The following is a 25,704-nucleotide window of genomic DNA, read 5'->3' as shown; positions in this document are numbered from 1 at the left end:
TGGCCACCTCTGCGCCCTCTCCCAGCCTTGCCACAGAGCAAAGGACCCACTTTAGGGAGCCAGTGGCCACCTGAGACCTGCCTCCTTCCTGCCGGCCAAAGGCCTAGTCAACCCAGGCAACAGCTGGACAGACAAGCAGGGGCCAGCTGTTTCTGTGGCAGCCACAGACTCCCAGGATGTGGCTGAGTGACTATCAACAACTCAGTCAATGTTTGGTGCGTAGTTGCAGTGCCCAAGGAATCTAGAGTGGTGTGGGGACCATAATAATGAGAAGGGTTATTTGATTTGGGCTTTGATGAATGCAGAGGAGTTTTCTATGAGGAAGGGGCAAAGGGGGATTTACACATACAGCGGTTCCAAATGCCACTGAGTACCTATTGTATGCTATGGCACTAGTAACCTCAACAACCCCACAGGCAAGGACACAGCGAGACTGGCTCTGAGCTGCTTGCCCCATCAATCTCTCTGCTAGCCTAACCATCCAGTCCCTCACTAGTCAAGGTCTAATTTATAAAGAGGCTGCCCACGCAGACCCCTACCTTCAGGAGACTAACTCCTTGTGTGACCCCCCCCCCACTGCTACATTTACCTCACACTTCTACATGGCAGCAGATGGCTCAGGGATGGATGACCTCGGCTCCCTCCTGGGGGCGGGGTGGTTCCTGGAATCCCTGCCCACCTCCTCCATGGTGGTCCTCTCTGTCCCAGCCACCCTCCACCCTATCACTTTGCCTTTCCCTGGGAACTCTTGCACACATGAGCTGCTGTCACCCCTTGAGGAGACCTGAGCCCACGGGCAACCCTCTGTAGATGCCACACTGTGTTTTGAATCACCCTCAGGCCTTCGGAGCCCACGCCCTGGTCTCCCTTGCCCCGGCTCCCCACACTTCCCTGGCCACAGCCTCTCCTCTCCCGCTATGCAACGGGCCCTTCTGTTGGGGACACTGTCTCCAGCTGTAGCTCACACGAGGCTCCAAGTGGGAGATGCATGCACAGAGCCAGGGCTGGGGTGGAGGCTGTGCTGTGGGGAGAGGACGTGGGGGACGACACTGGCTGAGAGCCAAGGTCTGGCAGCTATGCCCATCATGGCCAACTATGGAAAGGGAGGAAGCGGCCGGGCTCCCTGCCGTGTCCTCTCCTCACTCGGTGCCTCATCCCCGCTGCACAATGGCCTCAGGAAATTGAATCGTGGGCAGGTAATAGGGCTGGAAATAGACAACAACAAAGCAGGTTCCCAGCCTGTGTCTGATGCCCCTCCCGCTGCTGCCTTCGAGGCAACCAGAGAGACCATCAAACCATGCCAGAGCCCACCCACCACACTGCAGTACCTCTGCTGTGCCCTGTCCCTGGGGGAAACCGAAGCTGTCACACTGTTGGTGAATGGTGCACAAGCATTGACCCTGGTACCCATTCCTCTCACCCCAGGGCCTTTGCACTGCCATGACCTGTCTGGAATGCTCTACTGGACCATTCGGGGGCCTCTTTTCTGTGGTGATGCGTCCCTGGCTCTCCCACAGAACTGCATGATCTTCTGGCTTCACTGTTGTCTCTCTTGCTGGGACTGTCCTGGTACCTGGCAGCCCTCAGTAAATGTCTGCTGAGTGACGGATTGACTGAAGATGGCCAGGAAACAGTAGGGCTCAAAGGAACCAGAATACCGGGGGATGGTGGTGCCCACCTTTAATCCCAGCACTTGGGAGGCAGAGGCAAGTGGAGCTCTGTGAGTTCAAGACCAGCCTGGTCTACAAGAGCAAGTTCCAGAACAGCTTCCAAAGCCACAGAGAAACCCTGTCTCGAAAACAACAACAACAACAACAGCAACAACAAAATGAACCAGACTATGGCAGGAGGACCAGAAAGAAAGATGTTTTTCATGAATTTCCCCCCCAATGACTTGTCTCACACAACACTTGCTTTTGGAGCCACAGTCGGAATCCAACTGACTCCTGGCTGGGGCCTCTGCACACTGCGCTGCTACAGTCCTTGGTGAGGAAGCCTTGGGGACAGCTTCATGGCACCCATTGCCCTTACCTGGGCTCATGGCAACACAGACCTTTGCCCCCCTGTGAACAGCCGCCGTCTCGAGCACGCAGATGCAGGGAGTGTCTCCTTGCCTGGGTTATTCCCTGAGCCACCAGGTCTCCTGCCCTGCAGTGGATGCTTCACCCTCTGCCTTTAGGGAGCACTGGGCCGTCTGTGACATCGACCCTCACCCCACAGCCTGGAGCTCATGGGGGTTCCTTGTGCTGACTGGCACTAAGCACACTTGGGGAACCCTTATGTATGTGTCACTGCTCACACTCGGACTTCCTGGGAGGAGGAGGTGGCAGTGTCAGACCAGGTCCCTTCTAGAGGCTCCAGAGTCCCCACAACAGGGAACCAGACCCCATGAAGGCCTGGCCTCTCCTAGGAAGTGACTGTGACTTCAGTTTCTGGTGATTCTCTGCTTGGCCCAGTAAGAGGAGCCCAGGGCTTGGGGACCAACCAGTCACTCCTTCAGTTGTAGGTTAAGATAACAAGTTGTCGGGCTAGAGAGGCGACTCAGCAGTTATAAGCATTGGCTGTTCTTACAGAGGACCTGAGTTCAATTCCCAGCACCATACGGTGGCTCACAACCATCTATAATAAGATCTGGTGCCCTCTTTTGGCCTGCAGGCACACGCCGGCAGAACACTATATACATAATTAGTAAATACATTTTGTAAAACAGAAAACAAGTCCTCCAGGGAGGTGCTGGGGGCCTGGAACACAGGGTGCCCACAACTCCAGGACCCCAGACCAACAGACTCTGCCATCAGCAGCCAAGGCACTCTGAGCATGTCCCACCACGTCCTGGGGCAGCGGTGAGGATGAGGGAGTCAAAAGGTTCTCCTTGCTGTTAGTCTGGCTCAAGTCCACAGCCAAGGATTGGGTTGAAAGCCCCATTCACCCTGTAGGACAGGCTGGGCCCTGTGTCTTGGCTGCTGCCACCCAGCCCCCCACTGGCTTGCCTCCACATGGAGTGCCGGCGCGCCTGGCAGGAACAGCTGTGGAAACCCCACTTCCCCACATCGGAAGCCTCGGTGGGTCCTCACCAAACAAACACAAAGCAGAACCCGGGGAAGGTGTGAAATAAATAAACGAAACAAGCCGTGCATTTTCTTTCCACGGCGCAGCTGCTCCTGAAGATAAACAACAAGTGACTGTCACCAAACATCAATACCGAGAAATGAACTTGACAAAAAGCTCGGCCGGCCCCCAACAGCCCCCCAGTCCTGCCCCCTCCCCCCAACCTCCAAACACCACTTCTGCATTTCTCCAGTTCCCACCTAATGGTTTTATTTTTCAATTAATTCCTTGACAGAATGCCAGCCCGCATCTCTCCCTTCCCTGGCTGGCAATGTCGCCTGCATGGAAGGCGCGGGTGGGGGCCTGAGGGAGGACAAGAGAAATCACTTCATGGGAGGAGAGGCAGGCTGGGGATGAGAGCGTGGCTGACAAGGAGAAAGGATGCTGGAAGGGGCCTGTGAAGAAGAGGAAAGACACAGACAGCCCAGGATGGGAAGCCAGCAGGCCAGATGCTTACCCTGTCTGGGCTCAGGTACTGAATGAAGACAAAGCTGCTTAGGAACACAGTTCTTAAGTTGCTGGCCGTGCCTGGAACCCCAGCACCAGGGAGGCTGGCACAGGAAGATGGCCTGAGCCTGGTTGTGTGAGGCCAGTCTGCACAATGGAGAGATCCCATTTCAAAATGAAACAAGCGACTGGTCACAGGCCTTCAAGACTTTGGCTAGTACAAGGATGAAGACTCAGTTGTCCAAAGGCATGAGCCAAGACGGACAAGAAGTGTTAAATGTGCCATCACACGTTTATGATGGCCAGCACCTGGCAATCAGGGGTCTGGGCTGCCATGGTAAAGCTGGGACCCAGGCAGGAATGGGGCTCTAGGCACCTGTGGGCTTGCTGCAGCAGGCTCAGTGTGGATTTCTTTTCTAGGAATCCCACAAGTTGGGTGTATGCTCCCTGGGCTCTGAGGAGGTCCTTTGGGTACAGGCTCTCCATGTGGGGCTGAGCTCCCTATGGGACCTTTTCCTTACACCACAGCCAAGCCCAAGGTCCCATGAACACTTGCCCTGTAGTGGATTCACCCTCTGAGGGTCCCGACAGAAGTGCCAGCCATGGGGCAGCAGTCACACAGACCCTGATCCAAAGCCTAAAGGAAGGGGTGCTCGCTGGCCTGGGGTCCTCTGTAATTAGTCTATGAGTGTGGGAACCCTGTGCCCTCTGGGGAGAGCAGCAAGTGTCGAGGCAGGGAGACCTGCTGCAGAGAGAGTAAGCACAGGATGAGGGAGGCTGGCAGGGGGCTCCCGTAGCCCTGCTTGTCCTGAAAGCTGTACTCTGCATTATCTTCCTCTTCTACTGGGGTCCAAGCAGAGGCGATGCGGAGGGATATGCCAGTGTAAGGGCCAGGTGGAGTTAGCATGGAGGCACACTGGACAACTGAATCAACAGGGAGTGCACGTGTCACATAAATGCACAGTGGCTCTGCAGGCCTTGCCGTGGGATATGGGACCAGGGTGGCCAGACCTGATTTCCTAAGAGTGGCTTGAAACTGATTTCCAGGTCAGATCTTCTAGTGGTCAAACAATGATGAATCCAATACTGTTTTGTGTTCACATGTTGCAGGCAAGGCACCGACGGCTCAGCTGGTGGCCTCTGGTCTACGTGCTCTTCATTGCCTATCACTGCCATTGGAGGCAGCCTTTGAAGCTGTTTTCCCTGGTTTCCTCCGGTTGGGCCAAGCTGCATGTCAGGTATGCCGGCCAGCCTGTACCCTCTGGGCCCCGGGCCTCCAGCCCCGCCCAGGATGGTGGCCGGGCCCTGCCTCTCCCACACCGCCCTGCAGCGCTCCCGTCAGTTTAATTCTGTGATCGATGAGAAGGAGCAGGCGAGATGGCCTGGCACAGCTGGCTTCCCCGTTAGCCCTAGCAGGGATTCGTGGGCTCGCCGGCGACGGCTGAGTGAAATGTTTGCAGAACGCACAGAACACAAGTCAATAACAATTTAGTGGGATTGGGAGCAGGTCCCTTCCTCGCACGGACAGCTGCTCCCAAGGGAGGGCGGCAGAGTGTGCAGGATATTGTCAAATCGCTTGGAGTGGGAGGCTCGGCTGTGTGTGGGGCCAGAGGGAGGCAGGGGTGTGGTTGGGCGACACCTGCCCCAGCTAGTCCCAAGGACCTGCGGGCTCCCAGTGCACCTTCACTGGGAGATGAGGTTGCTGTCTGGAGGCCTCTCTACACCCCCCATCCATCTGCATTCTGGCCAGGAGCTGCCTGGACCCACACAGGCTCACTTTGTGAGTCTTGGTCTCCATCCCCTTCATGGGCTGTGGCAATCAGAGGTGAGTGACAAAGTGTCTTGGTGGCTCCTGACCTCTTCTGGCACGAGTCATCCATGCAAGCAGGAGCCAGGATGGAAGCCCTCTGGTATATGCCATGCCCTCCTGGGACCCTCAGTGGCAGTCTGGGGTGTCCAGAGGAAGGACTGACACTCCAGGTCTTATGAAGAGAGGGGCCCAGATGAAGGGCTGAGATGTGGAGCTTACGCAAAACCCCCATCTCCAGGGAGCTGAAGGAAGCGCAACCAGGGGATATTTTGAATAATAAATTCTGACTTCACATACTGGCTTGAACTTTCTGCCTGTGATTTTGAAAGCCTGATGATTATGTCTTCACGGCTAAGATCAAGGAGGCCCATTTGCAGGGGCTGATGGGGGGGATAACGGGCTCTCGTGGTCCCTGCTCTTTTAAAAGTGTGCCGTTCCACCGATGATGGAGGTGTGGACTGGGGGTTTGTGAGAATGGTGGCAGGCTTTAAATATCATCTGTATGCTGATAACTTCACATTTATATTACAACTCAGCCTTCGCCCTTGAGCTCTGAACTCATCCATTTGTGTGCTGATATCCCTCGGACATCCTGGCTGACGTCAGACAAATGTCTTCCCCACCCTGCATCTGCTCTTGGCTTCTAGGTTTGCTCATGCACGGCCTGGGCGCCACCCTTGACTTCTCTTTCTTCTCCGTGCAGACCTAGCCAGTCCCAGAACAACCAGTCCCCCCGCTGCTTTAAATCCTGCAGCCTTTGGTTAGTCTGACGTTTGCCTTCCCCTCTGGTCTTCCAGGGCTCCCCAGGCTCTATGAGGGGAAGCCGGGCTTCCTGCCACCCCTGACCAGAGCCCTGCTGGCTTCTCTGCCCTGCAGCCCCGGCACAGAACACACTTCTGCCCCAGGGCCTTTGCACCTGTGGTTCCCTGGGCTTAGAATGTTTCTCCCATAGGTCTTTGGCTGGCTGGTCCCTTGCAATCACATAGAAATACCGACTCGCCTTCCCTTGAGTTATACCGTGCCATCCATTCTGATTGTCTTCAGAGAACCGCCAGCACTTCCATCCCTCCTACTCAAACACCACCTCCGTGAGGGAATGAAGCGAGAGACGAAGCCACATGCCTTCTCCCAGGAAAGCTTACACTGAGAGAGCTAGCTAGGATGTGTGTACACGCCACTTGGGACTCGGGAACTGTGGGCAGGAGGAAATGGTATTTGTTCTACACGGGTCCAGAGATGTGTGCTTTTAGCAGAGTTACCAGACCTCCCTGGGCCTGTCAGCACTGTAACATGGGGACTGTCTGTCTCTGAGTGTGTTAGGCTAAAGTGCCACCGGGATTTTCAACTGTATGTAAAATCGCTGCGTGTTGCTGCCACACAAAGGCCCTCGACAAAGCTCTCTCTGGCTTCCCTGAGGCTGATCTCATCTTTAGAAAGAATTCACAGGGCTGTGTCTCTGCAGATGCACAGAGCTTGAGGAACAAGGTGAAAATATCAGGCTCCAAACAGGGCCCTGTCTGGATGTTTCCAAGTCTAAATAACTCCAAGCTGGGGTCACTGACTGGCTGTGCTGAGCTCGGATGCCTATACCTAATGTGGAGTGGCTGCAATTAGTACCACGTGGGGCCCAGAACATGCTAGATGCTCAGTTAACATCAGCCACACCCATAACTGGTTTTTATCGGGGCTCATCTGTCTCCTCTGTGGACAGTTATGAAGCCAGCTTGATGCTTGATGCAAAGTAAGTTAGGGCACAGGGAGAGAGTGTGTCCCCTGGAGGGTTAAGCTTACAGGGAAAAGGGACCCAGCTGCACGTGTGAGGGCACGTGTGTGTGGGGAGAGGGTCAAGGCATGAGAGAAAAAGGAGCATGGGGAGGAACACTGTATGTCTGAACTGAGGCCTGGTTTTGGACTGATGGGACAGGGGACTCCGTCCCTGTCCTGTGAGGCTAGGAGGCTTGGTTCAGAGAGCCAGGACTATCTGTGCTCAAGGGCTCTTACTGTATGTGCTTTCTATCTATATTCTGCTCTGGCCAGTGTTGCCAGGCTCAGTGGGCAGGGGATAAGGCAGGGGTGGGGGCGGGAGCGGGTGGAGGGAATGAGCCACCGCCAGCCACTTGCCATGCTGCTCATGCCTGCATTCCTGCTCTGGAGGTGAAAGTTGCAGCCGCTAACCACAGCCCATCAGGCCTCCCCAGCTGGAATAAGACAACAGAGGGACGCCGAGCCACGCTCTGGGCCAAATAAAAGCCCAATGTGCCGGGCCTCTCCGGCTGTGAGTGCTTAAGACAGGGCTGGGCGGCGGATTGCTTCCAGGCCATTTTATTCTGTCGCCCGTGCTCGTGGTGACCCTGGCCTGCCAAGCCCTGAAAGCTTCTCGATCCCGCAGCCCTGCTGGTCTGTAACATGCTCAGGAAGAAAGGGACACAGCCAGAGGCAGACTTTCTTCTTTCGTCCCCCCTTGCGCCCTCTTTTCAATCCCACATGCCAGGCAGAGAAGAATAACACTTCACCTACCACAGGGCCAGGGGCTGCAGACCAGAAATCTGATTCCTGACCAGGGAGGGGTTGGGGGCAGAGAGCAAGCAGAGGACAGGAGTTGGCCAGACGGGAGTGGGGAGAGGACCAGATTGGGATAGTCCAGGAGTGTGTGTGTTGGGGAGAGGGGGCCGGGGGGAAATGAAAGTAGGGAACCAAGGGGAGGACAGCAGTCTCCCTCCCCTGTCCGCTAAGGGACCTGACTCAGGGTGACTTTCCCAGCCAGGTCCAGAAGCCTGGCCTGTACTGTTAGCTTGCCAGGTGCCTCCCAAGTACCAGATAAGTAAGGGACACTGCAGTGCCCTGCCATCACCCGGGACAAAGGACGGTGTGAGGAGCATCCCATGGGAAAGACAGGGAGGTGGGGTTTAAAGCAAATCTCCTTTGGTGGCTATCAGTAAGTGGAAACCTGCGGTGGGCGGAGCCTGGGCCCCTCCTTCTATGTGCCAGGCCCTGTGCCCTGACTGGAGACTCAGGAGCATGGGCTCTCCCTCTTCTCCACCCAATCACACCCTCGTCTGCACTAGTCTAAGCCTGGGAGAGTGGTGAGAAGCAGCCATGTGTTATCTCCTTGGAGCCACAGGCCTTCGAGGTGCTGGCACCCTGTGCCTACTGTACAGATGGCAAGGCTGAGCCTGAGACTCACCAGAGACCAGAGTGGATAGTAGGACACGCACACACACACACACACACACACACACACACACACACACACACACACACACACACACTGAGTCTAACATAAGGGTGCTGACCGGATCAGCCAATGCAGAGGCTTGGTCAGGAGAATGGCTGAAAACCTAGGTCTGAGTTCCAGCTGTGCTATGAGTGGCTGGGTGCCCCTTAATAAGTTACTTGCCCTCTCTGAGCCTCTTCTGATCTGCTAAATGGTCAATGACAGTATCTACCTCCCTGAGTCCTGCAGGATCAAGAACACGACAGCCTATGTCTGGTTCCTGGCAAGGCCTAGCAGGAGAAGAATGGCCTAGCGATGACAGTGGGAGCTATGTCAGTTAGCCTGAGCTACAGTTCAGTTGTCTACTTTAACCCTGGATTTCGTGACTTCAGCAGGGCTTCGGGCAAGGTATAGGGCAGGAGCAGGGAGATTCCCACTGGCTGTCCTAGCCATAGCAAGTCTTTGGTCAGTGCTAAAACTCCAGTATAGGAGCCTTGGCTACCCATCACTAGCCCCGAGAACGGCTCAGGCCACGGCATCGTGAGCAAGCTTGGGGCTGGGCCCTGCTTTTGATGGCATGGCCTGCAGCCCTCAGGGAGCCTTTGTGGTGGCCAGCACTTCAAGACTTCCACCTGAGGTCTGAGTGCCTTCCTGGCAGAACCCAAGGGCAAGTGGGACTCGTGCCCAGCTCTGGCCTGGACCCTGGATGCTCAGAACAATGCGGGCTCCGACACAAATGAGCCAGTACTTTTCACGGCAGGGAAAAGGGCAGAGGAAAAAGGAGGCCAAGGCAGGCTCAAAGGCCTGCGGCCCTGTTCTGAGGACTTTGGCTGCTGTGCACACATGCAGGACAAGGTAGAGGGTGGAGGGCACACTGTTTCCAGGGCATGTGCACACCTGGTGGCCTTGCACCTGCCCCAGGGCCTGCAGGGAAATGCCTGATGGAAGTCATAGCCATGCCTGGAGCCCTGGTCTTTGTGGCCACCTTGGGTCTGTGGAGAGGCAGACTCAATGTCTCTTCATCAGTTTCATCACTACACCTGCCTATTGGGGCCCTGTGGCTGTGAGCAGCCATGGAGATGCCTGTCCACACCAAGGCCTGGCTTCTGCTGCATCCTCTCACCTGGGAGGAGAGGAGGCTGTTTTCAGAGCTCAATTTATCGAAGAGGCTTCTGTCCATGCAAAGTGGAAGTGCTGAGCCTGCAGTCTCGCAGGCCTGGGCTGGGTGGTGGAGTGACCACAGGGGAGGGGGGCCCCACCTCGGTCCCAGGAGAGTGCCTTCCACAAACATTTGCCTACGGGTGCATTTGGCCTGTCGATGTCTGCCCATCAGGACTTGGGATCTTATTGAGTTGTGAGCCCGCCACTGAGCGTGCAACCTCCCGCTTCTCCAGCTCTGCGTTTGCTTGGGCTGGAATGCTCCCAGCCCTGGGTGGAAAGCCTGGCACCCCTCAGAGCCTGAACTAAACAGGGGCACCGGATAGGAACTGACCAGTCCAGATACAAGCACACAGCACATCACAGCTGCTGCAGGTGGGGGCAGTGGCGGCTGAGCCTCGCCAGAATATAAGAAGATAAAAAAACGAGAACGCACGGGGCAGAGGAGCAAAAGACAGGCAATGACTGACAGCTGATACCCGGAGGGCAGGGCAGGGAGGGGATGGCTGCACGAAGGCGCATCCGTCCTTTGAACAGGTCTCCACGCCACTCACAGTACAAGTAAAAGCAGAGAGAAACGTACTATATCGTATGGAACAGCATGTGTGGGAGCACAAGGCCCTGTCTTACGCTGGGGCGGGGAGGGGGCAATGAACTCCGTGGGATAGAGATTCTCAACCTATGAGTTGCAACCCCTTTAGGAGGTCAATTGAGCCTTTCACAGAGGTCACATAAGAGATATCCTGCATATCAGATATTTGCATTACAATTAGTAACAGTACCAAAATTATAGTTATGAAGTCGCAATGAAAATAATGTTATGGTTGGGGGTCACCACACCATGAGGAACTGTATTAAAAGGTTGCAGCATTAGGAAGGTTGAGAGTCACTGCTGTAGGAAGTGTGGTGGGCAGGTAGCGTGGCTCTGCCCACCACACTTCCAATGTGGTGGGCAGAGCCAATGGAGGGCCAATGGAGGGCCAGGGTCTGTGTTCCAAGGCTTTGATCTGCCGTGGTCAGTGGCCCCATGCTGCTTCTGTGGTTTTTAGCTGGCCCAGGACATTCTTGGTGGACCACTCATAACCTCCCAGGACAACGTCCCTTTATGGTCCTCCCACTATCCCTGGCAAGAAGCAGGGACAGACGGCTCCTGATCGCAGCTCTATAGACAGAACTCACAGCAAACACTTCCAGGGGACAACAGTAGTCTCTGAGGCCCCTAGCCAGAGAATACCTGGTGCTAGGATGACCAGGTAAGAAGAAACTGCCTGACCCTTGATCACAGCATCAAATCACTGCAGACAGGGATGTCCCTGCCTAACCCAGAACCTGACTTTGCTGGCAAGCAGAGGGAGGGGACCTGTTTCCAGTTGCGAGGCTCTCATGAAACCAATGGATATACAGCCAGCAGGCAATGGTAGCTGCTGCGCTCTGCTTCCTGGGGAACACTGTGAGGGTACCGTTAAGGAAGGCAGGCTTCAAGGTCAAGCCTTGATATCCTAGTGAGGGGTGCACACCCTGGTCTAGCCCCACAGACTCTAGCTCCCTCTGACTCCCTCTGTTCCTCAGCATCAGGCACAATGGGCCTCCTGTTTATTAACTTTGGAGACCTTCAGCCCAGGCTATCCATGAAGGGAAGTGGCCAGCCCCTTCATTTGTGCCCACGGCCCTGCTTAGCCACTATGGTGTCCCAAGTGTGAGCAGGGCTCAGGAGTTCCTGGCCATCAGCTCAATAGTCTTTAAGGCCAGAGTGTCACCTTGATGAGTCAGTTCTGCGAGCACAGAGCTCAGGCAGGAAGTGGACAGCCCTTAAGAAAGGCATATTGGAAGTTGGTGACCCTGTGGTTCCTAGGGCCCGCCTCTAGGACCCATTGCCAGCAGCTCTGGGCTTGAGGGAGCAATTTTAGAACACGGACCAAGGACCACAATATGGACGGTGGAGACAACTGACCTCCCTTCTTGCTTGCCTGGCCCCCATTGCCTTACCTGCCTCCAAGATGACAAGGAGACAGTGCGTGTGGCTGTCCTGACACAAGGGGGCTGAGTGACAACAGGCCTCGGGGGCTGTACCCAAGTGAGAACAGCTCTCCAGGCAGTACCTGTCTCAAGTCCCAATCCCAGAGGCCCCGAATCAGCCAGGCAAGTGCCAGGCCATGCCTACCTTGGAAGTGCCTGGCTGTCTTCCTCCGGAGAGCTTGCACCGTCACCTCTGAGTCTGCCCATTCCAGAACCAGCCTCCGGCCATACAAGTGGGTGCTGTGGCACAGTGCATTGAAGGCTTTCTGCAGGGGGCGAGAAAGAGCAGCACAGGAGCTGTAGGTGTTCCGCACAGCCTCCCTCCCTCCACCCCTGTGACTCTGGGTGTCTGGTGAGGCATTGGGGTGCTGTTGGCACACCCACCTAATTAGAAAAGGATGTTTCAAGGGAAAGAATTACAAGCCACTGAGCAGTCCACACATCCACTGCCCGGGTCAGGGTGGCCCATGCGAAGGGCGGCCCCACCTGACAAGGTGTCAGGTGAGAAACCCAGTTGCCTGGTCACCAGAGGACACAGTCCCCATGGTTACTTGATGCCACTTTCTTTAACTGTCCTTGTGCCTATCCCCCATCTGTTCTTTGATTCTGTCCTGTCTGTTTCTGCTGTCTCATTACGGGTCCCCTGTCCCTTCCACCACAGGCTCCTGTGCCCAGTTCAGCAGCTCAGGCCTCAAACAGGCTCTTTCTCATTGCGCTGCCTAGCTCCACTCCCCCTCCCTTAAACACTAAACTGAGATCTGTGTATTTATATGCACTCATCAGCATATGCATTCTAGAACATTCCATCACCACCTCAAAAGAAACAGCACCTTGGCTGTCACTCCTCAAGTCCCCCAATTCTTCTCCCAGCTCATAGAGACCACTTTCTGCTTGTATGGCTGTGCCCACCCTGGGTATTCATATGATCACCAGACAGCACCGACCAAAGCCCTTTGTAAACATGGCTGGCTGTGAGACTGAGTGGCCCTGTGCAGGGACGGCCTCCAATTCTTCAGGAAGAAGTCCGGTCACTAACACAGGACGTCGGTGGCCAAGAAGTCTGCGGGCTCTAGAGTCACCATGTCTGGAGCAAGGCAGACCCCGTGCTTCCTTTTTACAAGAGATGAAGTGAACCTTCTAGGTTCAGCATCATTAAGTGGCAGGGTGAACACACCTAGACCTGGGACCCCAGAGGACATGCGGTAACACAGTGAGGGGTACAAGCACTGTGCCCCTCTCCTGTGCTCCCAGACAAATTCTCTTTGCAGCTTTCTTCTCTGGAGAGCCCTAAGGTTTAGCGGATGCTCTTGGGCTCCTGCGGGAGGGGGTGGGGTGACATCTGGAGGATGGTGAGATGGGACCAGAAGGGCTGTGAGTCTGCTCCTCACGTGCTGTTGACACCTGGTTGACCAGGGAGGCCTGGAAGCAGTCACTGTCCCTTGCCCATGATGTGACCACTATGGTTGGAATGCATCCCCTAGAACACATGTCGGATCCTGACCTTGGGCACCTTGGGAGGTGACTGTGCTGGAAACCAGTGGTTCAAGGAACCAGGTCACACTGGGGCAAGCTCTAAAGGACTAGCATGAGACACAGGCGCATCACGTGGAGATGGAGACAGGGCCTAGGGAGGCGAGTCTACCAGCCACCCAATACCAAGTATCACCAGCTGTGGCCAGCAAATGGGAGGGAGGCTCCGGTCACATGTCACCCCACACTACCTTGGTTTGGGGCCCTGTGCTAGTCACTGTCCCAGCTGGGTCATGCTCCATCTTGGAAAGGCTACAGGACTTAGATCAAGTTATGAAGGTGGCACCTAGAGTCCTTTAGGACAAACAGAATCTGGAAGGACGGTAGGGCTTGGGGATGGGCTGGGTGGGGTGGGGCAGAAGCATTAAATAGTCACGAGAAGGAAGGTTTTCACGCTTTGTTCTCTGCACTCTTGAGAAGGGCCAGGTGCAGCCCCCACCCCAACACTTTTTTTTTAAGTTTAATTTAGAAGCCTCTCCTGACTGCCAGCAGAACCCCTGCCATTTTTTCCCAGGCAGATATAAAAATGCATCTGGCCCCCGAGCCGAAATGGCTCATTCTGAGCTCCGAAGCGCGAGTGCTCAGCTGGCAAGGCAGGGAGACGTGGGACTGGGGGAGTCAAGTCCCTCAAGACCGGGAGAGGAACTGGTAGGGAGTCTGGTGAGGGTCTCGGAGGAGCTGCATCCTGGGGACACAGCAGTCTGGGACAGCCAGGGCTGCATCTGGTGACGACTCCACCCACACTTAATCCGGGCAGGGAGGCCCAGGAAAGCTGCCCCCACCCCAGCCTTCATTTTCTTTCTCCTTGTGCCTCAGAAGGCCGGGTGATGTCTCTGTTCACTGTGTGAGCTGCTAAGAGCCTCTCCCTGGTGTTCCCTCTCTGTACCCCTCTGGCACTTTATTAGTTCCTCTTCAGAAGGGCTTTCAAGTACTTGGAGGTGTGGGGGCTGTGGCTCTGCAGCTAGGCTACCTCAGTTCAAATCCCTGTTCTACCACTTCCAAGCTGTGTGACGCTGGCTAAGCTGCTTAAGGCCTCTGAACTTAGGTTTCATCACAAGTAGATGAAACAGCAACACAGATGGGGATGGGGAGATTCAGGGAGTCATTTAGTCAGATTAGAGGACTGACTGTCCTGAGGCAATGCTGTCGGGTACAACATGTGCCTGCACACAAAAGCTCTTGTTTTTTTTCTGGAACACAATATGGGGTTCTCCAAAAATAGCAGAGCCCTTCCCAGCTCTGACTGTTGAGGGCTGATAGAGACCAGGTCATGCTCCGCGTGCCCACTTCCTGAGCTGGACTGTGGTATTCTTAAACTTTCCTCATGGGGTAGAACAGTGACTAGAGGCTAAAGCCAGTCTTAGGGAATACAGAGCACAAGCTTCCCGAGAAGGTGATGGATGCTTGTCTGTCTGAGGTATCTTAGGGATAGAATGAGAAGGAAAGGCCCACTTTTTTTTGGGGGGGGGGTTTAGGCTGGAGCAAGGACACACCCGAGATACATGGAAGATTCTAGGCACTTGAGCAGGAAGAATATGGACCGCTGGCAGCTTCTCCCCTATACCTGGCCGGAGAGAGGCAAGGCTCAGGGAACACACTTTTGCCAAAACAGCCTGGGGGCTTGTCCCTGGAGGAACATGCAGTCTTGTGGCTTTCTGTTATCCCTGAGACCAACAGTATTCTTGTGGCCCAGGGAGTCCCCACCAGCCACATGACTCCAGCTTGCTTATTCCACTGAAGAGTCACTGGTCTCCCACTTCAACAAGGGACAAACTGAGGGCCTGTGTGTGTTCCACCTCCTTGTCTGAGACAGTGGCCTTGTCTGAGAAGGCTCTGCCACCCTGTGCCTGGCACACCCTGAACCCTGGAGGAAAGGCACCCTATCCCTTCCTTAGTGGGACACTGCTCTCAGTAAACCAGAGTCCCCTTCACTGACGGTCTTGAGAACATGTTTCCACACTGGGTGGATGGTCGGTGTGCTCTGTCTTAAACATGTCATCATAGCTTTCAACCCTGACTTTCAGAGCACAAAGACACAGTGACAGCATAGCTAGGGTCACCACACACCTGGTGATGACATGGTTTGGGTCTGGCTCTGCTGAATGGACACAGTAACCCACCTGATGGCACAGGAAAGACATATCCACCATCACCTTGGCCTGCTAGGAAGCCTATGGCCCAGCTCCTAGGTGCAGGGCTACGGTCTCCTGTCTCCTTGTCCTGATCTTTCCTGGAAGCCAGTCTGCTCAGGCAAAGTGGGGAACCAACCCAGGTTGCAATCAAGTTGGACCTGGTGGCTATCTTTTAAGGCCATGGAAGGTTCTGGAATGCTGCCAGAGCCGTGCTGGACCTGACCTTTATGCAGTTTCCCTGATGACAACATTTCTCCCAGCAACCAAAACCATATTGTGCCCTCGGCAGGACTCGGTCCCATTTGGTTACAGAGGACTGGCTGATCCCTCGCTGTGGGCAGGGGCAAGGATGGACCCTAGTTTAGATGTCAGCGGCCTCCTGGCCCTGTCCCTCTGCTACTTGGGTGCCATCCCTGGGAGAGCCAGAGGACTGCAGATGCTACAGGTACCCTAACACTGACACCACCAACCTGCCCTAATCATCTGTGGGAAAACCTGAAGGGGAAGAGGGGGAGGGGGAGGGAAGAGATGGCTAGGAGTGGCCATGTGCATGCAGGGGCCTGGCCGCTGGGCATAGGGGACAGAGGAGCCAAGTCCTATCAGGCTTGGAAGGAACACCAGGTAGGGACTTCCAGGGGAGAGTCTGTCTCTCATGGTGCTTTGCATTTCCTGTACGAGGGGTCATCACTCCTTCCCAGCTGCTTCTGCCCTGCCCAGAAGTTGCCTCTTAGGTAGGAGTGTGTCCTAGCTCTTTGTGTAACATGGAGTGACTTCTATAGTCCATTCGGAAAAGTGACACTATTTTAGTCACTGTTCTGTTGCTGTGGAGAGACACCGTGACCAAGGCAACTCTTATAAAACAAAAAGAGAACATTTTGTTGGGGAACTGGCTTATAGTTTCAGAGGCTTAGACCATTAGCATCATGGCGGGGAGCATGGTGCTGGAACAGCAGCTGAGAGCTACATTCTGATTTGCAGACACACACACACACACACTTGAAAACTCAAAGCCCATCCCTAGTGACACACTTCCTCCAACAAGGTCACATCTCCTAATTCTTTCAAACAGTTCCACTCCTGGGAACCTATGGGGACCATCCTTATTCAAACCACTAGACACTGAGGAGTGGAGGGTGACAATCCAAGACCAACAGCCACAGGCCCACTTGCAGACCGCACCTGACTGTATGAGACAGATGCACCCCCAGTCATTCCAGCAGCTCAATCCAGTCAACTTAAGCTCCGAGGACACAGCCCTGACTCAAATGACAAATGCTGTAGCAGAGAGGGGTGAATCAGGGAGGGGCTCCACTCCTGTCTCTACAGGTCTAAAGCACCCTCAGGAGGGCAGGAGCCAGGTGGCCAGGGTAAGAAGTGATAGGCAGTGATGACCAGGCTGGGTCCTGCACTGTCCAGTAACCTGCTACAAGTTCCTCTACATTTCCCTTTCTCAATTCCGTGTGAGGAACTGTGAGCTCTAGAGGCAGTCAGTGACCTAAGCAAGGCAGTGGACGCTCCTTGGTCCTATGCACGCCTCATGGCTGGGTTTCTACCTTCCCCTGGCTCACACTGTACACAACAGGTCTGAAAGCCAGGTCTTTGCTTGGGTCTACAAGGTGCCTTGGCAGGCCTCGATCCCCATAGAGGTCTACAGGGCTGCAATTGGCAGCATGGCACAGTGTGATCCTACTTACGCTTCGGCGGTGACCTGGGCAGTACCTGATCTTAGCTCACATGTGCTGGCGGAGTCTGAGTCCCCTGCCTTGAAATGACTAGAATTTATACCTTTGGACTGTGGTGACAGAAGCCTGGCAAAGTAGCACCACTCAAATGCCAGTGTGATCTTGCACATAACATGCAAACAGAAAACTGGGGTTGAAACCCCAGTGCCTGGGTTAACTCTGGCAGCATTCTGGCAGACACAGAACAACCGATCAATGCAGGCTTCAATGCAGCAGGGAACCTCAGAGCCCAGGACTCAGCTGCCTCCCCGTCCCCAGCACATGCACCACACCATCTGTTCTCATGCCCTGCCACTCCCGAAGGGCAGTGTCCCCAGCTCCTGCTGTGGGGCAGGGTCGCCTGGGCGCAGGGACCCACATGTGGAGCAGGAAAGCAGCTCTGAAGCCCTGGGCTGCTCTGTGCCCGCTTGGCACTGCTTGGTTGGAAGAGGGGTGTTTCCTTGGGGGTCATCCCTGAGACCCCACTGTACTGACGCCTTGTTCTTCCCCCTTGCACACCATCATGCAGTTGTGCTAAGCACACGCTACTGAAGCTCTGTCCTGTTGCTCATCACCAATTCTGCCACCCCATCTCACTGAAGTGCCCGCTGCACCACATGGCATAACCAGCCAGCATGAGCTCAGGCCATGCAGCCTGTCGCTCGCTCCCTGGGCATCCACCCACCATGACGGAGAAGCAGGAAAGAGGAAGGAGACGCATGCGACCCTACAATTAAAGCGGCGGTTGTTTATCACAGCGAGCTCTGCCTGCCAACGCCAGCCGCCATCGCATCTCCGGCTGCCGGCTCCCCCCGAGTGTTTATTTAAGCCAACACATTGCTCTGCTAATTGGATAACATTCTATGTGAAAATAGGCCTTTTAAAACAACAGTGTCGGTGGCTAAAACAGCTGCAACCACAAAAGTACAAAGGAGCGTGGCTCGGGAGGGAGAAAAGGCACCTTGTGTGGGGCACAATCAATATTCTGGGTTCTGGGTGTCTGTCTGCTCCTCCTTCCTTCCTCCAGGGCCAGCCTGGGCTATGTAAAGAAAGGAAGGTGGGGCCTGAATGGAAGCCCAGTGCCTATTGGTGGCTGTCTAGCCAATGGGGGCCAAATCCACCTGCCCAGGAGTCTCCACTGCCTGCCTGTCCATGAGCTGGGGTGGGCAGGAGGGAGCTCAGCAGTGCAGAAGGCAGCTGCTCCTCAGAAAGCTGTTCATGGGACCTCTTGGCCTCTCTGCCTGTCTCTACCCAGAGAGCACTTTTCCAGGGTGAGGCACTGAAGCTGGGTAGCAGGGATGGGTGAGGTTGGAAGAAGGATAGCACTCTGGTAAACCAGTGCCTGGCAGGAGGGAGGGGCACGGCTGTACAACACCGAGTTATCTCCCCACCCGTCAAACAATCCACCACCAACACCCCGGGGGGCACTCCAAAGATGGGGCATTAGAAGGGCTTTATCATCAGAGACCGACTCCACACGTAGGTAGGATGCATGCCACGTGACTTCCTGCCCCATGCTACGGTCTCCTAGTTGACACGGGCCTCCCTCTTTCATACAGGGCTAGGCTCTCGAGAAACATGGAGGCTGAGATAACGCGGGCAGCAGGACTGGCATTTACGGCCGAGAACATGAGGCTGATCACACACCCTCGTCAGGGAGAAGTCGCCTGCACGAACAGCCGAGGCTCAGGTCACCAGCACCTGTGACTGTAGGTAACCCAGTCCTTTCTCCTATTTGCCTGAGAAGTCAGTATCAGCCAGGGGTGGCCTGGGGCTCTGCAAGGTCAGGAGAGGGAGATGCTACTCTCCACCTGATGTGGTACCCTGGGCTGGGCAGGGCGATGTGCCTGAGGGGTCACAGTCCCTGAGGATACGTGAGGCATGAGGTAAGGCGTGGCGAGAGAACCAAACTCCTCATCCCAGGGTAAGGAGTGGGCACCTGTTGAGGGCTCAGTGGGCCTCTGTGGGAAGGTATACCATGACATTTACACTGTGGGGCCAGGGCAAGAGCCTGACACCAGGATGACATGTAGTGGCTGGGATGAAGTGGGGACTGGTTGTCCACCCCTCCACGAAGACCAGAGTCTCTCTGGGCCTTCCGGCCTCATGATCCTCCACTTAGCAATGAACGTAGCCTTCTGCCTCAGCCCTAGTGGCTGTCATACTTTTCTTCCATGCCTCTTCCCTTCTGGTTTTCCTTCTATGTCTGAGGATGGCTTGAGGAGGCCTCCTAGTTTACAAGGTTGCAGGTACCCAGTGACAGGCTGCTAGTCTGCATGGAGAAGGGTCAAGGCAGGAGAAGGCATTCAAGGGGGTCAGAGACCATTGGGAGAACCAGGTGTTTCTAAAGCCCCCCCTCTCCCCCCCAAAATCACATGCAAAAAGGAGGCTGGGGAGACATGTTCCAAGAGGCGGGGCCCGAGAGGCCCTTTTCCAGCTTGGTTGGGTTCCACCCTTTCTCCACCGCAGAGCAACCCCATCCACAAGCCATAGCTAAAGAATGGCTCCATGTTCAGAGTGTGGCCACACTGTGTGCAGGGCGCATGCATCTACGGCAGGTGAAAAGCACCCATACTGCCACTCAGCATACAACCCAGCTCTGCTGATAGACCAAGGGGATCAATCAGGGGGAGAGACATAGCTGACCCAAGAAACAAGAGCAAGGGACTATTGCGGGAGGGAGGGGGTCGTAGCTCGCCCCACTTCCATAAGGTGATCTCACTGGCACAGTGGGGAACAAAGGGTGAGTCCTGGCATGGGGGGGGGGAGGGCAGGGGACTGCTGCACGGATGGAGAGGCCCAAATTAGCACTAGTGAGGGAGGGCACAGAGCCCTCGCTGTCCTCAGCTGCTCTTTCTCCTGGAAGGAGCCAAGAATGGAAAGGGACAGAGGGGAGAAGCCATCACCTCACTGCTGAGGGGGCTGGCTTGGGGTTGGGAGTGAATTGCATCCGGCCTCGGTACTGTACAGTCAACTGGGTGTAGACTGTCCTGTGCCCCAGGGACTCAGGACTGTACTGTGGTACGGAAGTGGGGGTGTGGACACCCACCCCGAGCCTGTCCCTTCAGGCCATGTGCCAGGCCAGTTGTGACACTGACCTTGGGCAGGGCAGTCACTGTGTGGAAGGGGCTAGGCCCTGGTCTCAGAGCATCACCCCAGCAGCCCTGTCAGAGCTGAGAGGAGCAAGGAGGGCGAGTCACTTTTCCGAGGTCGCACTGAGGGGAAGCCATGGCTTCACAGACGGTGAGCACAAGTCTGGGGCTGACACTGGTGAAAGACCTCTCGGGGGCAGAGAGGACAGCACTGTCTGGACAGGAAACTGACAATGGCACCTCTGCCACCCCACCCACCCATCCCATGCCCGGGAACAGAGTTGGATACAGTGCTCACAGCCTCCTATTGCTGCCTTGCTGACAGGGTGTCATGGGTGTGCAGACCTGAGAGCGAGGGGTGGATGGCTCAGGGCCTCTGGTATTAAGCATTTGCCATGTGCCAGTGAGCCGGGGTCACAGGTTCACCTGTCACAAAACTGGAGCGGGGTCACTACCATCAATCCATTTCATAGGTAAGAAAACCAAGGCACAGGGCAAGGCTAGGGAAGGCCAAGCTGCCTTCAGTGTCACTGTTTCTCTGGCTGCCAAGACCTAGTGCTTGCAGTGTGTTGTCCCTTCTGTCACTGTTGGAGGTGACCAGGGAAGGGCTGCCAGCTGAGGGAGAGGACAAGTGTCTAGGCAACGAAGCAGGCACTTGAAGTGGAGTGATGGAGATGGAGGTGACCGGTACCCTGTGCCTGTGGGAGCCCAGGTTGTCTAGGTAGTGGTTATATCCTAAGCTGTCCCTTCTGTTCCACACTGTGCAAGGGGCCCCTTGCAACACCACAGTTGGCTCTCAGAGCCACTCTGCTCTTCAGCAGCATGCCCCCTGGGGGGGGAGGAGCCCTGGCCGCTTGGGAATCGTCCTGGATGCTCCATTTTCCAGGGAGGAAAGCTAGGGGCAACGGAGGGTCACGGCTGTACACGCAGTGCTCAGTATGGGGTACGGGATAGCCCAGCAGCCCTCTCCTGCACAACCCGGCCTTTTGGAACTTGAGGCCATGAGAGTGGTTCCTAGACACTGGCAGGACCACAGCCTGGCTGCTATCTTGGCCTGAACGCAGAGCAGCCATTGGGCTTCAAAGCCCTGGATGGTGGTGGTTACAGGGGTATGGCAAGATGGCTCACTGGGTAAGGGTGCCTGCCTGATGACCTGAGTTCAATTCCCAGGACCCATGGGCAGGAGGGAACCAATTCCTGCAAATTGTCCTCTGATCTCCACATTTCACACACTCATGTACACGTACCAAACACATATGTAGCAAACAAGCAAAAATAACCGCAACCCCCAAGGCTGTTCTGCCCTCTGCATACTGGAGAAAGATCTGCACGTGTGCATGTGTGCTGCAGGGGTGGCCCTTGGTGTCACTAGCAAAGGATGGAACTGGCCACAAGTGGAGGGATGGGGGGGAGCCAGGTCCCACCCCATGTACTGTTTTCTGGACACCCTTCCCATTCCTGCCCAAGCTGTTTTAAACATCTACAACGCCCAGTTCCAGTGTCTTCTCCCTGCCATACAGCAGCCTGAGAAACAGGTCAACCTAGGCTCCTGCACATGTATGATGGACCCATGTACACACGGACACATACCACCTGGCCCTCGTACCCCACACTCTGCTCTTCCTCCACGGATACTGGCTAAATTAGCAGTCAGGGAGAGTCGGCAACATGAGGTAGCGGCACTCAGAGGATCCCTGCTTCTTTGGGCGGTAGCACTCACCTTTGCATCCTGCTTGGTGACGAAGTCCACAAAGCCGAAGCCCCTGTGTGCGCCCGTCCCCGTCATCTTCTTTGGCAGGCGCACTGTCTTCAGTTCCCCAAAGGTGCTAGAGACAAAAGGCCAACAGCAGAGATTAAGGATGGAGGCCTGCGAGGGAGGCAGGGGTTCTGGGCCGAGGTTCAGGAGCCAATCCCTGCAGGTTACAGAGATGGCTGGTTTCAGGAACACCTACCACCCAGGCACATTCATGTGGCTTCCCACTTCCTCACTGCCAGTCCTCACTATGAAGGCGTGGCTTCCTTCTCCCTGCTGGCCACCAAGTGGGGGAGGGAGGGTACCATCGGGCTGGAGGTGCTGATGGGAAATTTTTGGTGCCTCTTCTGCCACCTGGGGGACACCTGTCCTTTCCCCATGGGATGAGTCATGCACACATTGTGCCAGGCCAGGAAGATCCTAGCCACAGCAAGGGACTGTTTGTGCTTGACAGTCAAGGCTCAGGATGTCGGTGGGGTCCCCTGACCTTTCCCAGGCAGCCTCTACTCTGGAGGCAGGGGTATGCCAAGCCTAAGTGAACTGACCCTAAGCCATGGAATCCTTTCTGTAAACCTAGGACTTGAGGTCTGGAGATGCCTGAGGGCTCAGCACTTTGAAGTCACATTGCTAGCCCCGGGCCCTCCACAAGCTTCCCTTCTGATACTGTTAAAGTCAAGCAGCACTCTGGAACAGACTCATCAGGGAACTGTGGTGGCCTTAGGGTCACCCCTCTCCTTTCCACCAGGCTAACCTTTGAAAGATTCTAGGACAAAAGGAACGGGCTTCCTCGGGGTCCCCTGGCCGCATGCCCCAACCCCAATCCCTTTGTAATGTCCATTTATCAAATATGTACAAGCACACTGCCACCGATAAATATTTAATGCGCTCAGCATCCAGAGAGAGTGTTATTTTTATTTGAAAATCTACACTCTCTGGTGGCTTCTGGGTCCACACAGTCACATGCCATGGTCTGGGATGTTCCAGGCCAAGGACCGATTGGGTAAAGAACACAGCGCAGGCCGTAAGCACTCACAAAATGATATAAGTTAAATCTGAGGCGTTAACCCGCAGCCCTGACAGCATGAGCAGGCATCTGCCGGCCCTATTTCTGAAGCAGGACAGTGTGTAAATGCAGCATTATGAAGCCTCAAAATGAATCGGCACGTCCAGCTCTCCCCGGCAGCCCCCACCCCCACTCTTTCACAGGCCGCTGGGAATGGAGCTGGTGACAAGGCCAGCCTCCCCAGGATGGGAAGGAGGCAGAGGGGAACCTGGCAAGATTCTTTGCTGAGAGGGAACTCTTAGCTGATTTGGAGGGGTCCTGAGTCTGAGCAGGTCAGATGAGAAGCCTGGAGAGTGGATAGAGGCACACAGCTGGCAAACCCTGCTTTATTCTGCCACCTAAAGGCCTGCACATCCCATGACATGGCCTTTGGTCCCTGGACCCAGTTCCAGTGAGTCTGCAGTACTGCCTGGGATAAGGATAGCCAGGATGCACAGGCTTGCTCCCATGCTGGTCCACAGAAACGGCTTATTGGTCACTTGCTGGCAATGACACCTTTGGGGACATTGAGGGCCCAGGTCAGAGGGCTTTACATACAATGTAAGGAGGCTAGGAGGTTTGGGGCAACTAGGCCAGTTGTCTCTGACAGAATGGAGGATGCCAACACCTGGCTCTCCAGATCCTCCCCATCTCCAGCCACCTGTTAGCCACCTTCACAAGTCACCACCCACTGTGTTCCACCAGCCCCTGAGGGTGTGTGTGCGAGGGAGAGGAGGTGCTGTGTTACTTTAGCAGTGGAAGAAACCACACCAATCCTGCTTGTGTCTGTGCCTACGGCTTGGAGCCCAAGGCTCGCCCTGTGCAGGTGCTGCTAGCTAGAGTCACTTCCAGAACGAACAAACAATGGGAGGTGGCCTACAGAGGTGGGGGTGACTGAGAAAGGAGCTATGGCATTCATCATTTCAAGTCTTTCTGCCCTGTTTTACAAACCGACGGAGTTCTGGAGAAGCAGCCTGGTTCTGGGTGGGAAACAGCAGTTCAAGCCTGGTCTGTCCCCCATAGTTACCAGTCTCTTCCACAAGTGGGGCTTCTTTCTTCCCAAAATGTGACCAAGTCCAGGGTGAAGAGGAGCCTCTGTGTGTGTGTGTGTGTGTGTGTGTGTGTGTGTGTGTGTGTGTGTGTGTGTGCGCGTGCGCGCTCGTGTGTTCTGTGTGGGGGTGGTTGGCCTGCACAGAATCTAGGGTCCTATCGATCCACCCAGGATCAAGGGGGAAGAGAGGGAGGCCCATGTGCACCCCCTTTCTGTCTGTCTGTCTCTATGTCAGGGGGTTGGGGAAGGGAGACAGAGGAGGGGGTGCTGTTGAGGTTAATTCCTCCCCTCTGCAGCTTGCTATGAGCCGTGGATGCTCGGTGCATGGTAAGCAGCTGTGGGGCCGGAGGAAGCGAGGAAAATAATTAAAAGGTGGAGAAAGAAGCTGGCAAGGAGGTGGAAGGGGGCGAGTGGCTGTGGTCTGAGGATGTGCATCTGAATGTGGCGGGGGAGCCATGGCAGTCAGAACCGCTGAGGAGCCGGGGTGGGGATGGGAGCTGGTGGCCTTTGAGGAAATCCAGAGCCCTGGCTTGGGGCTTCTAGACTGCCAACTGAATGACCAAGGAAACAAGTGCCTGAAGACCCCAGGCACTTCACTCAGGGAAATGGCTCCCCGTGAAAAGCAACTTCTAAGAACAGGGCAAGAGAGGCAGGCTGAGGAAGAGCTGGAGAGTCAGGGTTAGATTTTCCGAAGAACTTCCCAGTATCTGTAGACATTTCTAGAAATGTACAGTGGAGGCTTCAGGACACTGTCAATGTCACCCCAGTTATAAAAGAGAGCCTACGGGCTACCTGCCACTCCCAGATGTAACAGTGCTGGAGTCAACACTGTCACCACCTCTGGTTAACAGATGAGAAAAGCAAGGGGCAGAGGGCAAAAGTGACTCAGGTTCGAGGTGAGCTCCTGCCCTTGGTGCTCAGGGACAGGGCTGGCAAGAGACTGGCTCCTGCCTGGTGCTTGTGTGATGTGGGATCATGGGAGGCCAGCACCAAGGACTGGAGAGAGATAGCTGAAGAGAATTAAAGAGAAAAGAGAAGGTTGGGGGAGGAAGAAAAAAAAATCAATGAAGTACCTTTCACTCCAAGGAGATAAGCGACATATAAATGCCAGTCATTATGAAGGTTCTTATCTGCTGGCCAGGTCTGTGAGGCCAGTTTTTAAAAGAGGCCTTTGAAGGGAGTTCCACGTGAACCCTGTCTCCTGGGAGCCAAGGCCACGGTCAGTGGGGAGAGGCTGGGCAGGGCCACCAGGACCAGGGTGGGAGAGAGGGAAACTGCAGCACCCAGGGATTCATCCCCAGCCCAGCACGCTGGGGGACGGAGCTGCGCACGCTCCCCACTGTGTAGATAATAGAAACCACAAAATAGCAATTACTGTATCAGAAGCTGTGAATAAAGAGGCCAGTGCGGGCTTTTAAACACAGCCCTCCTCCCCTCCCCCACAGGCTCACACTTCCCTAACAAACTCACACCTCACTTTTCCAATTATTTCATTCACCCCGGGTTCACCAATTACTCCTGCACCGCAGCCCCACCCCCTCTGCCACGCTGCCACCACCAAGCTTGGTGGCGGGTCTGTGGGTTTTCAATGACAACTGGAGTGTGTGTGTGTGTGTGTGGTGGGAGGAGA

General features: G+C 55.3%; 1 protein-coding gene across 1 annotated transcript in view; it reads right to left on the bottom strand.

The window, feature by feature from the left end:
• Rbm19 (RNA binding motif protein 19) overlaps window positions 1-25,704 on the bottom strand; it is an 86,120-nt gene that overhangs the window by 1,342 nt on the left and 59,074 nt on the right. The window contains exons 22-23 of the mRNA XM_013119817.3: window positions 21,949-22,054; window positions 11,899-12,019 (exon numbers count right to left, since the gene is read on the bottom strand). Coding sequence (XP_012975271.1) covers window positions 11,899-12,019; window positions 21,949-22,054 — 227 coding nt within the window. The remainder of the gene's footprint in view (window positions 1-11,898; window positions 12,020-21,948; window positions 22,055-25,704) is intronic.

The sequence above is a fragment of the Mesocricetus auratus genome, unplaced genomic scaffold, assembly GCF_017639785.1.
Source record: "Mesocricetus auratus isolate SY011 unplaced genomic scaffold, BCM_Maur_2.0 Super-Scaffold_100025, whole genome shotgun sequence".
NCBI lineage: Eukaryota > Metazoa > Chordata > Mammalia > Rodentia > Cricetidae > Mesocricetus > Mesocricetus auratus.
Note: the sequence above shows the minus strand (reverse complement) of the source record. Positions and strands in the feature narration are given on the sequence as shown.